A 12,925-nucleotide genomic window follows, 5' to 3' on the forward strand; every position below is an offset into this window, starting at 1 on the left:
AAGGGTAAACAGCAATGTAGTTAATAGCCCATCAAGAAAGCAGAATTATGTTATAATTTAAGTAGGAATCTTTGTGATTGGCCAAAAAAAAAAAAAAAGTCTAGGTAAAGGTTGTGAGGTTTTTTTATGAATATATTGCAAGTATTCTAGAAAAATAAAATGTAAAGGGCACGGTTTAACTGCTATTCCAACAAAGAGACATTTTTGTTTCCCAGTATAACGAGTTGGATATGAAGTAGCTATGGAAACAATCATTACAGCACTGAATCGTCCCCTCAGGAACATAATATGAAGGAGGATGAGTCATGGATGTACTAAATATTCACTAAGTTTTTCCATTTACAGGAACTATAACTCATAGTTTGACATTCCCCTTTTAAAATGTGTGATTCCTGACAATTTTACTGTGTCTAGGTTTTAGAAATTGTATAGCATTTAAAATAAAATAAAAAAAAACACCACCCCACACATTAGCTGCAAACAGTTTTATTTCAAGGCATTTCCAGAACACACCATGTGAGAAGCCCAAGTAACACCAACTATTAAAACAGGAGCACCCACTACCATCATCATTAACATCAAGTGCTTACATTCAAAATCAATAAAGTAGAAAAATCTGTATAAGAAACACACCAAAACAAATACAAAAAGATACATTCCATCAGATAAATAAGTGAGAATGCAGTGAACATCTTGTGCAACAGCAGGCTGCTTTGTTCCTATTCTACATAGGCAGCCGACGTGGGGCCGTTTGCTCTGGAGTAGTTGTCGTTTTGGACACCATCATACTCCACCGCGTACGGATAGTCATCAGGCTCAGAGGAAAGGTCTGTGATGGTGAAATCTGGTACCTGTTAATTGGGAAAGAAAAAATAAATACATAAAAACAGGTAACACCCGTTTCGGGGTTTAAAAAATATATATATATATCTCTATCTATTTTTTTTTTTTTTTCTTAAATTCAAAAGTGGTAGTGAGGAGGAGGGGATCAAAAAGCTGCTTCACCAATACTTAATATTTGCTTGCCTCTAAATCACTGTTAATTTTGTTACTGGTCCTCCATTTTATGTTCTAAATATCTTTTGGTATTTTGTTTTGGTTAATATAATGCTAGAAGAACTGTGGAGTCTTTGCTACAAGTGATTAGGTACCAGGAAGCAGCAGCAGCAGCAACGTTCAATCTGTAGTGTTTGAGAGATCTGCATATTTCAAAATAGAAGTACAAAAGAACCAAAAGCTCTTCATCAGAATTGGAGAGAGTCCAGTGGTATTACTAGGTTAAAGAAACGTGTATTAGAAGTTGATAAAACATACGATTCAATTAACAAACAAGGTTTCCTTTAAACAGTCAGGTATTCCATCTAAAAAGACAATGTGTACACTTTTCCATGCCCTGTGTAAATTTAATGATCGTCATGTTTCTCAATAGTATATTGGTTAAGAATGAAAATTACTTTTACACTTTTCACATTACCTAAAAAAAAAAAGTGTTCATGTGTTGGAAAATGAATCTCAAATCATAGTTCAATGCATGTTGACTGCATATTTAGGAGTGGAAATGAGTATTCTCTTTACTTGGAACTTTGCCACTATTAGGAGTGTCCAGTAAGGGACATTTATGGTTGTCTGGTTCTTACAGTATTGAGTAACTGAAGATTTATTAAAATGTATAGCTATGGCCTAAGTTTTGCATCCCCCTATAGAATTAACCCATATTCCTTTGAATTTAAGACCCACTTTTTAAACCAAATTTCTCTTCTCAAAATGGCCTGCATCTTACAGTAGTGTTGCATGTATTTAAAAATAAATAAAAAACATCCCACACAAGACGCAACTAGACAAAAACAGTAACAGGACTTGCTGCAGAGAAAATAAGTCACTGCCCAATCTCAAATCATCCATGACAGACAGGCAGCCATTGGGAGCGTGAAGTAAGCAAGCCACTCGGTGAAAGAACACAGCATGCTTGATTTCAGTGATCTGAGTGAGCCCTTTCAAAAGCAGCATCATTAGCTTCCTGAGGAATTGGAAGAGAAACTTACTATTTCAGCATTTTATTAGGCTCCATGCTAACAAACAGTAGCAGTTTGGACAGATCTGTGTTGCAAATTGCTGTATGCTCTGTGTGACAGCAGACTGCCTTCATTTGCGCAACTTATCTTATTCAAAGTGGAGGGTGGGAAATTTGGGCTGCGTCTTAAAGTCAAAAGAATAGGGTACATTTTGCTCCCTAGAGGAAGAACCCTGCCATATGATGTTACGCAACATTGAATTACATACTGCTTTAGTTTCCATATAATTAATGAAAAACTGACAAATTGAAAACATTGGGAAAGCCAACATTAAATACTGTACTGCGATTATGGCTTCTGGTAGACTTTTGCGATTTCATTTTGTAGTTTGATTACATGATAAAACAAAAAGATCCAAATTATGTTTCTAGGGGTTCTCTAACTATCAATCCTAAAATTCTACGCGATGCAAAACTTTTGGCTGTATTAGCCAGGTAGTCGGACATTTCGATAGTATGAAGCCCATTTCCACCATCCTTATTGCATTCTTCCTGCCAGCAATTAAGTGCTTAGCTCTCAAGTTACTTAATCATCAGATATTCCTCCTTTAAAAGAAATCAAGAACCATTCTCTCCAACATTACTTTTCTTCCATAGCCAGTTCCTCTGCTCACAAAAAGGTGTAGAATGCATTTTGTATTTCTTTTTTCAGGGATCCTCTACTCTTCTGTACATTCAACTCAAATCACCTTTTTTAAAACCCCACCCACACAATACCAAAGCATGAAAAATGTTCAACCTGATGTATGACGTACATCCCCTGAAAAACATGCATCTAAAGATGAACGTCAAACTCGCAGACAACCGTCTCCCTCGCTTCTATAAACAGCCTCAGGAACCCATCACCCTGCACACTGTAGTTCTTGCTCAAAAGCTCAGCTGCATTAGATCCAAATGTTAATCGTTGACCAGTGACCTCAGCCACAGAGAATGAAATGGATTTATTCAGGTTATCTCATTATGCCTGATCAGTGGCAGCGAACTGGTGAATAGGGATTACATGGATTAAGATGAGTTTTGCTAGTCCATCTGGGCACTCGACAGTGTAGACGCCTTTAGTAGTTTTAGACAGTAGTTTTAAAAACTGATACAAACATCCTATTACCACCAATGTACAAGTCTCCCCCCCCCTCCCCCCTTTAAGCAATTTTCCTGTAGTTGCACCCCTACCCCACTCTAATAAAAGGGTAGATATGAAGGATTATGCCAACGTACAACATATCACTGGCCAATACAAACTAAGAAAATAGATTCAGACAAGAATAGCCCAGAAAGTTGTGAACGCACATTCAGATTAGTTGATTGATATTAGACTAATTGAAGATATATTGAAACCCAAGCAAGCCAACCAATTTGAACAGCAATAGGGGTTCATAGTCATTACTGGGCAGGAGGGTAGGGAAAGGATGCACAACTACTTAAATTGATTTACTGAAAATGATTTGGACAAATGGAAAACTTAAAAAAAAAAAAAAAGGTACAAACCAGAATTTAGAAATATAAAAAAGGGTTCAAAAGTAAAAGGTTGTTATATAGTTACCTTTTAAAAGACGCAAATCAGTGAAGACTCAAATGAGACAGAAATGGATGCTTATTAATTTATTAATAAATGTGTACAAAGTTAATTATGAAATACATATTCAACGCGGTAGCAAAAGCAGCTTAAAAAAAAAAAAAAACACATCCTTTTGGCAAAGAATTGTCAGGTCTCAATTTGAATTTTATAACAAATTGCCAAACATCAGGTTTTTCCTTTTCTATCTCACTTTCCAAAAGGCACAGGGGAGAACTCAAGCACAATTGGGGTAGACAGCAGCTATCCATTGCCAATACAAAAAACGCACAAACAGACATTGGGATCAGAAGCCTTAATGATCCTGAAACCAACTGGTTTTCAAATTGCTGTATGCTGTGTAGCTAAATATGTACCAAGAAGTGCTCATAAGTGATGTACATAATGGTTATCATTGAAGCCTGATGACACAACATTAAAACAAGTCCACTTTAAATGAATGTGTGCTCTTAGGCACAAATATTCACCAAAGGGCATCATTACATGAGAACGTCATGATTCGCATCATCAAAACAAGTAGATGTGATCATATCAGGGTTAGTTAGATAGTTTAAGACAGTACAAATTCCTGGTTATTACTGCGATGCTCCAAGATCTAAATGGGATTAATATTTTAATGTACGAGGTTTAAACCATTTAAAAAAGCACTGCTGTATGGAAGATAGCAAATATTTATTAAAGCGAATGTCCCAGCTTTGATTGGATATAGAATTCCAGATATACCAAATGACTTGTGTACATCGAGATCTTGGGCCCCTATTCCTCCCGTTTGGACTTTTTCTTCTCTTCCCCATTTTGCTCAGGTGGCTGGGATTCAGCAGCCAGCCTTGGGTAAAAGGGACCTACCAGCCAGTTGAGAGGGGTGTTGTTGACCAGGTAATCCATCACACCATCCAGAGAATCCTTCATTTTGGCAAGTTGCCCTTTGCTGCTGGCGAGGACTGTGTCAGAGACCTCGCGGAATGAAGAGACGGAGCTGAAGTTCTGGTAGACATCGGTTGCAGAGCTTGCGAGGGAGTTAGCCTGGTCCTGGATGTTCTGAGGCAAGCCCTGGATGCTGGAGACTAGGGTAAGGCAAGTCGTCTGGAGCTGGTGTGTGAGTCCACGGGTTATGGCAAGAGTGCGAGATTCAATGTGCTGTTGGAGAGAGAGAGAGAGAGAGAGGAGAGAGGAGAGAGAGAAAACCATTATGTTACATTACATATGATCTAACTGATCTACCAGTACATATTATGAAGACAACAAAAATTAAGTTACCACTCAAAACAGAGAAGATGCAAGGCCCATCATAGACAATTAGACCAAGGTTAAGGGGTGTTAGTTTTAAAAATGTACTGTCACTAGCTTTTACTTTATAAATAAGAAGTTCATACAGGTGCCAAATTCTTATATTCTCATAATGTCGTCACCATATTTCAGAGTTGCTTAACCCTTTGCTGCGGACGTGCTCTAATTTCGATACTATCATGTCGATTACAAAACACATCATCTCAGCCGTCTAACCAGCAATTCATAAATAAAAAATAATAAAATAGATGAGACATTTGAAACGTCTGTATCTCCCTTCTACACACCCTAAAGTGCTGATCTATAACCCATCCGAAAGCTAAGAATTGGGGGAATTTAAAAAAAAAAAAAACCACAACACCACACACACACCACACTTAAGTTACTTTTTTTTTTTTTTTTTTTTAAATTTAGTCATTGCCAATTATTTTTTATTATTTTCTCCCAATTTAGAACGGCCAATTAGTTTTTAGGCTCAGCTCACCGCTACCACCCCTGCGTGGACTCCGGAAGGCGAAGATGAACACACGCTGTCCTTCGAAGTGTGTGCCATCAGCCTACCACTTTTTTTCACACTGCGGACTCACAATGCAGCCACCCAAGAGCTACAGCGTTTGAGGACAACGCAGCTCTCTGGCAGCTTACAGGCAAGCCCGCAGGCACCCGGCCAGACTACTGGGGTCGCTGCTGCGCGGTGAGCCGAGGACACCCTAGCCAACCTAACCCTCCCTCCCCCCGGGCGACGCTCAGTCAATTGTGCGCCGCCCCCTGGGAGCTCCCATCCACGGTTGGCTGTGGAATAGCCTGGACACGAACCAGCGACGTCCAGGCTATAAAGCGCATCCACGCGGAGCGCCTTTACCGGATGCGCCACTCGGGAGCCACCCCCCCAGGTGTAATTTAAATATTTTAATTATTATTAGTGTACTTTACCTATGTTTTCTTAGTTTCCGTGTGTGTAAAACAATGGATAATTTAGATGTAGTTATCACTTATTTAGCTGTATTTTTACTGGTAGTACATTTGTCTTTTTACCAATACAGTAACACTGTATTCACAAGTTCTTTTTGAATAAAAACTCCTCTTGTGTCATATTGTATACAAAATCTACCTCTATACACAAAATTCTTATCACAAACAAGATATTACGTTTCCAGTTTCATTTCACAGCTGACCTGCATTCGCCATTACGGCTCTTAAATACACACATTACAAAACCCTGTATAGCGCTGCAACTACACAAGCAATTTCAATTTCGATTTCCAATTTGAAATCCTTGTAAAATTCACAGCTCCTATATACTCTTTCTACATCGTTTAGAAAAATAGTACATGTTGTATGTTTTACATACAATTTAATATTTTGGGAGGCGTGGCTTGTGAAAATATAACACCTCCCACAACCAAACATTATATCATTGGAAATGTCTACTTCATGCCCTTCTGTTGATATATTGGGTTTTAATTTCTGATTCACGGATACCAAAATACAAGCGCCAACACAAAGTTGTCATATATTCATGCCCAAATATGGTCATTCCCAGTAGGTGGCATAGGGTTAAGTGGTTCTCAAATTGTGTAACATACACCACAGGGTTATATACATATAAAGACATCAGGAACTTGCATCCCCAGCAAAAAAAAAAAAAAAAACACACCACACAAACCACAGGTTCCTCAGGATTGAGGAAGTATGTCTCCTATATGCTTGTGCGTAGTTTTAGCTATAGAAGATGTCGATTCAATATTAGCATGAAAAGGACAATCCCAGAGCAAATGCTGCATTGTGAGTGCCAAAGTAAAACTGTTCAGAGGATGCAAAATGTTAAGATATGGAGGGACACAAGCTGAAGGACTGTACCGACAACTGAAACCGTTATAAAAGCATCCAAACCCTCCAGTACCCTCTTAGTGTTAGATTGAATCTTTTTTTTGCCAAACTGATAACTAAATTTCCATACCTCAGCATTTTGAACCTCGTCACTGCATCCTGTCTTTTTCCTCCATTCCAGCCAAGACTGCTGCAGCTTATCCTGGGCATTGTGAAACTTCTGATTGGCACTGTCCATGTTTTGTCTTGCATATTCAATCTAGAAAATGTGTTAGCAAAATTAGTCAAAACGAATAGTTTTAAGATTAACTATTCTGGCTGAAACTGAACAAATAAAAATCAGATTCCACATTAAAACCTATATATTTCAGAATATTCATAGAGAATACTCCATGGAGTACTGAAGTTATTCCACATTTGTAGATAAGCCTCAGAAGCCATCCTCGAGTAAAATAACCCAAAATGTAGCATTTGGTTTATATAACAAGTACAACATATGAAAAAGGCATTTAAACCTACAAATAATTACATATGTAGAATGACTTCACTTAAAATCAACCTCTGCACCTGCTTAGCAATGTAGCTTAAATTTGGACCAGTGTGATTAGCCCAGTCACCCTGTCGCTGGATCTGAATGAATGCAAAACAATCCAATAGTTTAAATATGGCTACTGCTAGTTAAATGCCCTCTGTCACTACCAAAAAAATGTGGAATTTGTGCAACTTCCAGCAAGATTTACCAAATCCACAGTGTGGTGAAGCTCCGAAATGGCCTCCTGACTCCGCTGCTTTGCATCCCGTACTTTGGCAAGGGCCTGATGGTAAGCCCGCTTGCGTAGCTTGGTTGAAACCGATCCCAACCTTATATAATAGCTTGGCTTATTGGCTGCAACTTCAAACCCATCTATATTTTTGGCCTCCGTAGCTGAATTTTAAACAAAAAAAAAAGCACATAAAACAATTCCGGTTTTAGAACCATTCTAAGCATACACATAATGGATTAAAGCCAATTATATAAGAGGATAACAACTTTCAAACTAAGAATGTCCTTTGCCGATCAGTGTTGCACAAAAAATACACAATCCCTTGAAGGAGAAAATCTTTGAGAAATAAATAAAAAGCTGCTTGGAGAATTCCAAAACGAGATCGTACATATATTTCAGCTCCACCAAGAGAACTCGGTAGTTTGGTGAAAGACTTACGGTTCAGCTTAATCCTTTTGCAGAGGTCACGATTCATGCCAACAAAGGGGGTGGGGTGTCAGTGAAAAGGGTACTGAAGCCAATATAGACATTAATAAATATGCTACTACTGTATGTCTGTTCTCATTAGTGACTGTACATTAAGCCATTGTGTGATCTTGAAATAAATCTGTTATTCATTCTCTTCAGATATCGTATGCCTTTGAATTGAAGACGCACTAAGCGGATTCTCTTAATGTCCTGTGTTGTAAAGGAGTATATGCATGTATTACTTGCCAAAGAACGCAACTGCCCAAGTACACAAACAGGAACGTGACTGACAGCCCGAGAAAAGACCAACAAAACCATTACTGCCCGATCTCAAATCATCCATGACATACAGGTAACCATTTTCAAAGAGGCATCGTTAGCCTCCTGAGGAATTCAAAAGAGAATCTTCCACAATTTCAGCGTTTCAGCTGAAAATTAGTACCAGCTTGGATAGATCGGAAGTCATACCCCCGTATTTTGGCATGCCAAGCAAATGGGGTCATAGCTTTGTAAATGCATTTGAGGTTTTATTTTTTCCTCAAATTAAGGGTGGGAAATTTAATGCGTCTTAATTCACAGGAATACGATACATAGGTTCCCAATTTTTTTTTTTTTTTTTTTTTTTTTTTTTTTAACAGTAGTTTGTTCTACCAGATACAATGCTAAATTGTCCCTCAGGTTTTGTTAAATACTCAATTCTCATTGGCCATCTGGCTCTGGAGGTAGTAAAAAGTGAGTCTTACCCAGTTCTTCCTCAGTCAGGGGGAGATACATATCCACCAGGGACTCAGACTTGCTCAGCGCCGTGTCAACTCCAGTGCTCACCATCTTCACTACACGGCTGCCCATAACAGTATTCACACTGCCGCTCACAACCGCCTTGGTCATCTCCACACTCTCTTGAACGGCTCCTTTGGTCTTATCTACCACCCCGGTGATAGTGAAAGACACCGTCTCCTTGGCGCCAGTCACGGTTGTTGTCACTGCATCTTTTGCACCAGTCACGGCATCTTTGGCATGAGCAACAATCTTAGAATATAAAAAGGAGGGAGTGTTGCATTTATTACAGGAAATCCTCGCAAACATTTCACCATGATACTCCCAGAATATCAACAAAATTAAAGCAGTAAATGATGAAACATTCCAGTAGTTAGGCTATTTGTGGGGGGGGGGGGGGGGGGGAGTGGGGGGAATAAACTGGGAACAGCATTTACTGCAAGTTTCAGCAGCTGTTCAGAATGCAAATAAGAAAATACCTTTTCAGAGGGCTGGTGAAGAATTGGCAATTTCTCTTCTATCTTATCCAGACTTCTGCAGGCAAACGAGTTTGCAATTGCAACTGTAAAGATGTAATCATACCAGGAATTTATTGTATGTACAACTTCAAGCTGTCAAGACTTAATTAAAACATAAAAACGAAGACACACAATGACACTCCTTCACGAAGATAAATCACATATGCTTTTAAGAGATGCACGCTGCCCTTTACCACGGCACAATATGAAATACTCAAAACTGGGTTGGGTTTTGTGGGAAAGCAACATGGGCAGTGGCACTGCAACAATTTATAGAGGGGGTGCAGACAGCCATTGAACAAAACTGTAACCCCTGTATATGATGGAAGCAGGTGCACAGCAGGTCAATCCAGGGGGTGCTGCCGCACCCCCCAAACACCCCTAGTTCCAGCTCCCCTGAACATGGGTTGTGAGAAACCGTAACATGTCTAGAATCACTTGGAGGTGCCAATAACTGCCTTAGCTATATAACATACAATACATCTGCATGTCTCTCGTGGCAAGAATGATACAACGCAGAGCAACTCCCTATTTCGACAAAAAAAAACTGAACGGTTTGTATCATTAATGTTGTTTAGTTATAATAAAATTACCCCCCCAAAAAAATAAATTCAATGTTTAAAGGCTTTCTAAAAAACAAAAATGTTTTCTCCTTTAAGTTATAAACTAGACTTCTGTTTATGCAAGTTTGCACTGTCAGAATTACATAAACCCTTAAAAAAAAAAAAGAGGAGTATAGCTAATGTAACAAATAAATACCAGAACCATATTTAAAACAAACATTTGCTTAAAATAATTGGAAACTCAAAGCTTGACAATCACATTAACATCTTGTACATAACAGCTTCCAGGGACATTCCTATACCAGATTAGCAGTGTTCTGAGGGACAAGTTGAATGACCAAGAGGGGGAGAGAAATAAATAAATAAAAATTAATTAAAAAAAAAAAAAAAAAAATACACCACACCACAGTCCCAGGGACATGTTTCTCTTACTTGAGTCAATAAAAAGGCCAACAAGGAAATGTGGCAACAGCATGTAACAGAAACTAGGTAAAAGTTCACCCAGAAACAGAATGAGTCACAGGTCACGGCTTAGTTTGCTTTCAAAATCAGTTGTTACAGGGTGCAGCATTGAAGGGACTCAAGTACGTCATATGATTATAGCCTTATAAAGCTGTAGGGAATGCATATGAAGCTGTACAGAATGCATACAAAGCTGTAGGGTAAACAGAGCTTAATTTCAAGTAACCAATTTAAATTGTCAAGGCTATATTAAGCTTGCTTACAGTGTGGCCATCAGGAGCTACATATTTGTTAGCATCACTCTACACATTCAAATTGCAAGGAGATAAAACTGGATCTAATTCTATTCACAACTTACTTTAAACTCAGATTTTAGAATTTAAAGTATTGAAATATTTTGATAAAATGCCACAAATGTTGGAGCATACAAAGAAACATGGTTTGTTTACAACACTTAGGAAGTTACCGTCATCATTTACATGTGAAGAATTACTAAGTGTTGGGCTGTATTTAAATTATTATTTTTTTTAAACTTTGCGTTACCGATTTAAAGTAAAGTAATTTACATACATTTTAAAAGAATATAACATTGCAACATGTAAGTTGCACAACGTTTGCTTCAGAACAGTTCTTACTTTGGGGCTCCAGCTTTTGGATGATGGGCATGGCGCTGGTTAGGGCCACTGAAGTGATGGTCTTCACACTTTTCTCTGCCACCTCGCACACCGACTTTATATAGGGGTGGTTCTCCTTGGTGTTGCAGTACACAGTGGAGACCATGTCATAGGTTGAGCTCACCAGAGGAAGGTTGGCCACCCTGGCTACAACATTCTGTGGAGGTTAAAAACAGAATTAACACAAGCCATCCACACCCTCAATAACAAAGTCAGTAACATACATATCTTCACCATTACTACAACAAGGCAAGTGTTACATATTTTCCGCAATAACTCAGGCAAAACACCCTGACCAAGTTCCCCCCCCCCCCCCCCCCAAAAAGGACCTGTTAGGCTTAAAATACCTTACCTGTTGCGGTTCAACTACCACCATGTCCATGGCTTTACCTGCAGTAGATAAATCAGAACTTCAAAATATTTATCAAGGCAGTATTTCATAAGGTAACCTATATTTTGTTACAACTATGAATATGATTCTAAGTTGTATTATCAGTCAATTAGACACTATAAACCATGCGGCGACTTTATGTGATGAATTATTTAAAAAAAAGGGAGAGAGAGAGAGAGAGAGAGAGAGAGAGATATGGTTACTTGGAAAAGTAATGCTCCTTAGTCTTCATAAAAAAAACATGATTCCTGCTCTCGTTTGACTTACACGAACAAGCACGTCATATCTGTAAGAATGCGACGCCCTGAAACAGCATCAAGTCATGCAATTTTTAAAAATTACATTTCAATTCGTAATGTTAAAAAAAAAAAAATGATACGATGAAACTCTTGAAAATAAAGTATATTGTGGCAGACGCACCATTTGTTACAACTGTTTACCTATTTAAAAAAAAAAGGCAAGATAAAACAATGCTTAGAAAAAATGGCAAACTATCAATAAATACATATGCATCTACTAACCTGCGAAATGAGTGACTAGTAACTAGAATACAGTTCCGCTGGTACTCGTAGACTAACTCAAAATGTATCTCAAACGTCCTTAGTAATACTTAATTCGCTCGCCAGCTGTATTTATATGCAAGCAATGTCTTTCTCTCGCGAGATCACAGCAGTAATCCTGAAGTCATTTGATCGCCGTGATGAGCTGAGATTGGGCAATTTTTGTTGTGTGGAGCAAGGGTTAGAAGGGGATTTCCTTTTTATCCGAAAATTATAAAATCTAGAAGGTTACTCGGGTGTAATGGTAACTGCTGGGCTAGCCAGTAAAGTGTCTCACTGATGACAGGGGCATTATTACCAGAACGTTCCACAATACTTACATGTTTCCATGGCAACAAACAAGCACAGCATACTTCCTGAAGTGGAGGATGTGTTATCATGTTTGGGTCAAGTTTATTTGAAAGCAAAATGTTTTGGTGATGTTACACTTAAGTCTAATGTTTAAAAACACAACATTCTGCCAGACTTAAACAGTATTTTCTGATTGTATTGGTTTAACCGAAGGCGTAAGGCAGAGAATTCAGACCACTGATTAAATAAGTTGAGAGGAAAGACGGTGTGTGTGTGTGCGTGCGTACGTGCGTGTGTGTGTGTAATGGGGGTCGTTATGTCTTTTTTTGTTTGGGAGCCTGTTAAGTCAGTCAGCACGTGGGATGAACAAGCTAGGTCACTTTAGAATATTTAGCTATATTTTGTAAACATGTTTATAATTTGTTTAGAATGTTATTAATTATACCGGACTATTTTTTAAAATATTACTTAAGTGTAACGTAACCAATGTTTTTGGGTTGGTGAAACAAACGACTACATTTTTGTCCCCATATTTTTGAGGATTTCTTAGTGATATTTTGGTTATTTATTATCGAATGACCTTTTCAATCTCAGTGGGTAAAATAATAACACTATGTAACACAATTTTTGTTCCTGGGTAGTAAGTGTTATTTCCTAATTGCTTATGCCTCAAAAGTATAGAAAATGGCTATTATT

The 12,925-nt window shown here is 38.3% G+C and overlaps 1 protein-coding gene across 2 annotated transcripts; it reads right to left on the minus strand.

Annotated features, from left to right (window-relative positions):
* Window positions 1-470: 470 nt before the first annotated feature.
* On the minus strand, window positions 471-12,045 carry LOC117409566 (perilipin-2-like). 2 transcript variants are annotated; one of them, XM_034015810.2, is made up of 9 exons: window positions 11,900-12,045; window positions 11,340-11,377; window positions 10,949-11,144; window positions 9,250-9,332; window positions 8,737-9,022; window positions 7,502-7,686; window positions 6,892-7,020; window positions 4,491-4,781; window positions 471-851 (listed from the first exon to the last, which is right to left on the minus strand). In XM_034015810.2, exons 2-9 carry the CDS (start codon window positions 11,367-11,369, stop codon window positions 720-722), a joined length of 1,332 nt encoding a protein of 443 aa, XP_033871701.1. In that variant the 5' UTR covers window positions 11,370-11,377; window positions 11,900-12,045; the 3' UTR covers window positions 471-719. The 2 variants fall into 2 exon arrangements, with proteins under 2 accessions (XP_033871701.1, XP_034763350.1); XM_034907459.2 differs by lacking the exon at window positions 471-851 and having other exon boundaries at window positions 3,656-4,781; window positions 11,900-12,044.
* Between the last annotated feature and the right edge of the window lie 880 nt (window positions 12,046-12,925).

This window comes from Acipenser ruthenus, chromosome 2 (assembly GCF_902713425.1).
Source record: "Acipenser ruthenus chromosome 2, fAciRut3.2 maternal haplotype, whole genome shotgun sequence".
NCBI lineage: Eukaryota > Metazoa > Chordata > Actinopteri > Acipenseriformes > Acipenseridae > Acipenser > Acipenser ruthenus.

Coding starts and splice junctions, on each gene's coding strand:
- LOC117409566 (XM_034015810.2), bottom strand. CDS start 11,369: ATGGACATGGTGGTAGTTGAACCGCAACAG. Junction 9,333..10,948: donor CCAAAAGCTGGAGCCCCAAA/GTAAGAACTGTT, acceptor ACATCTTTACAG/TTGCAATTGCAAACTCGTTT. Junction 7,021..7,501: donor TTCACCACACTGTGGATTTG/GTAAATCTTGCT, acceptor CACATTTTCTAG/ATTGAATATGCAAGACAAAA.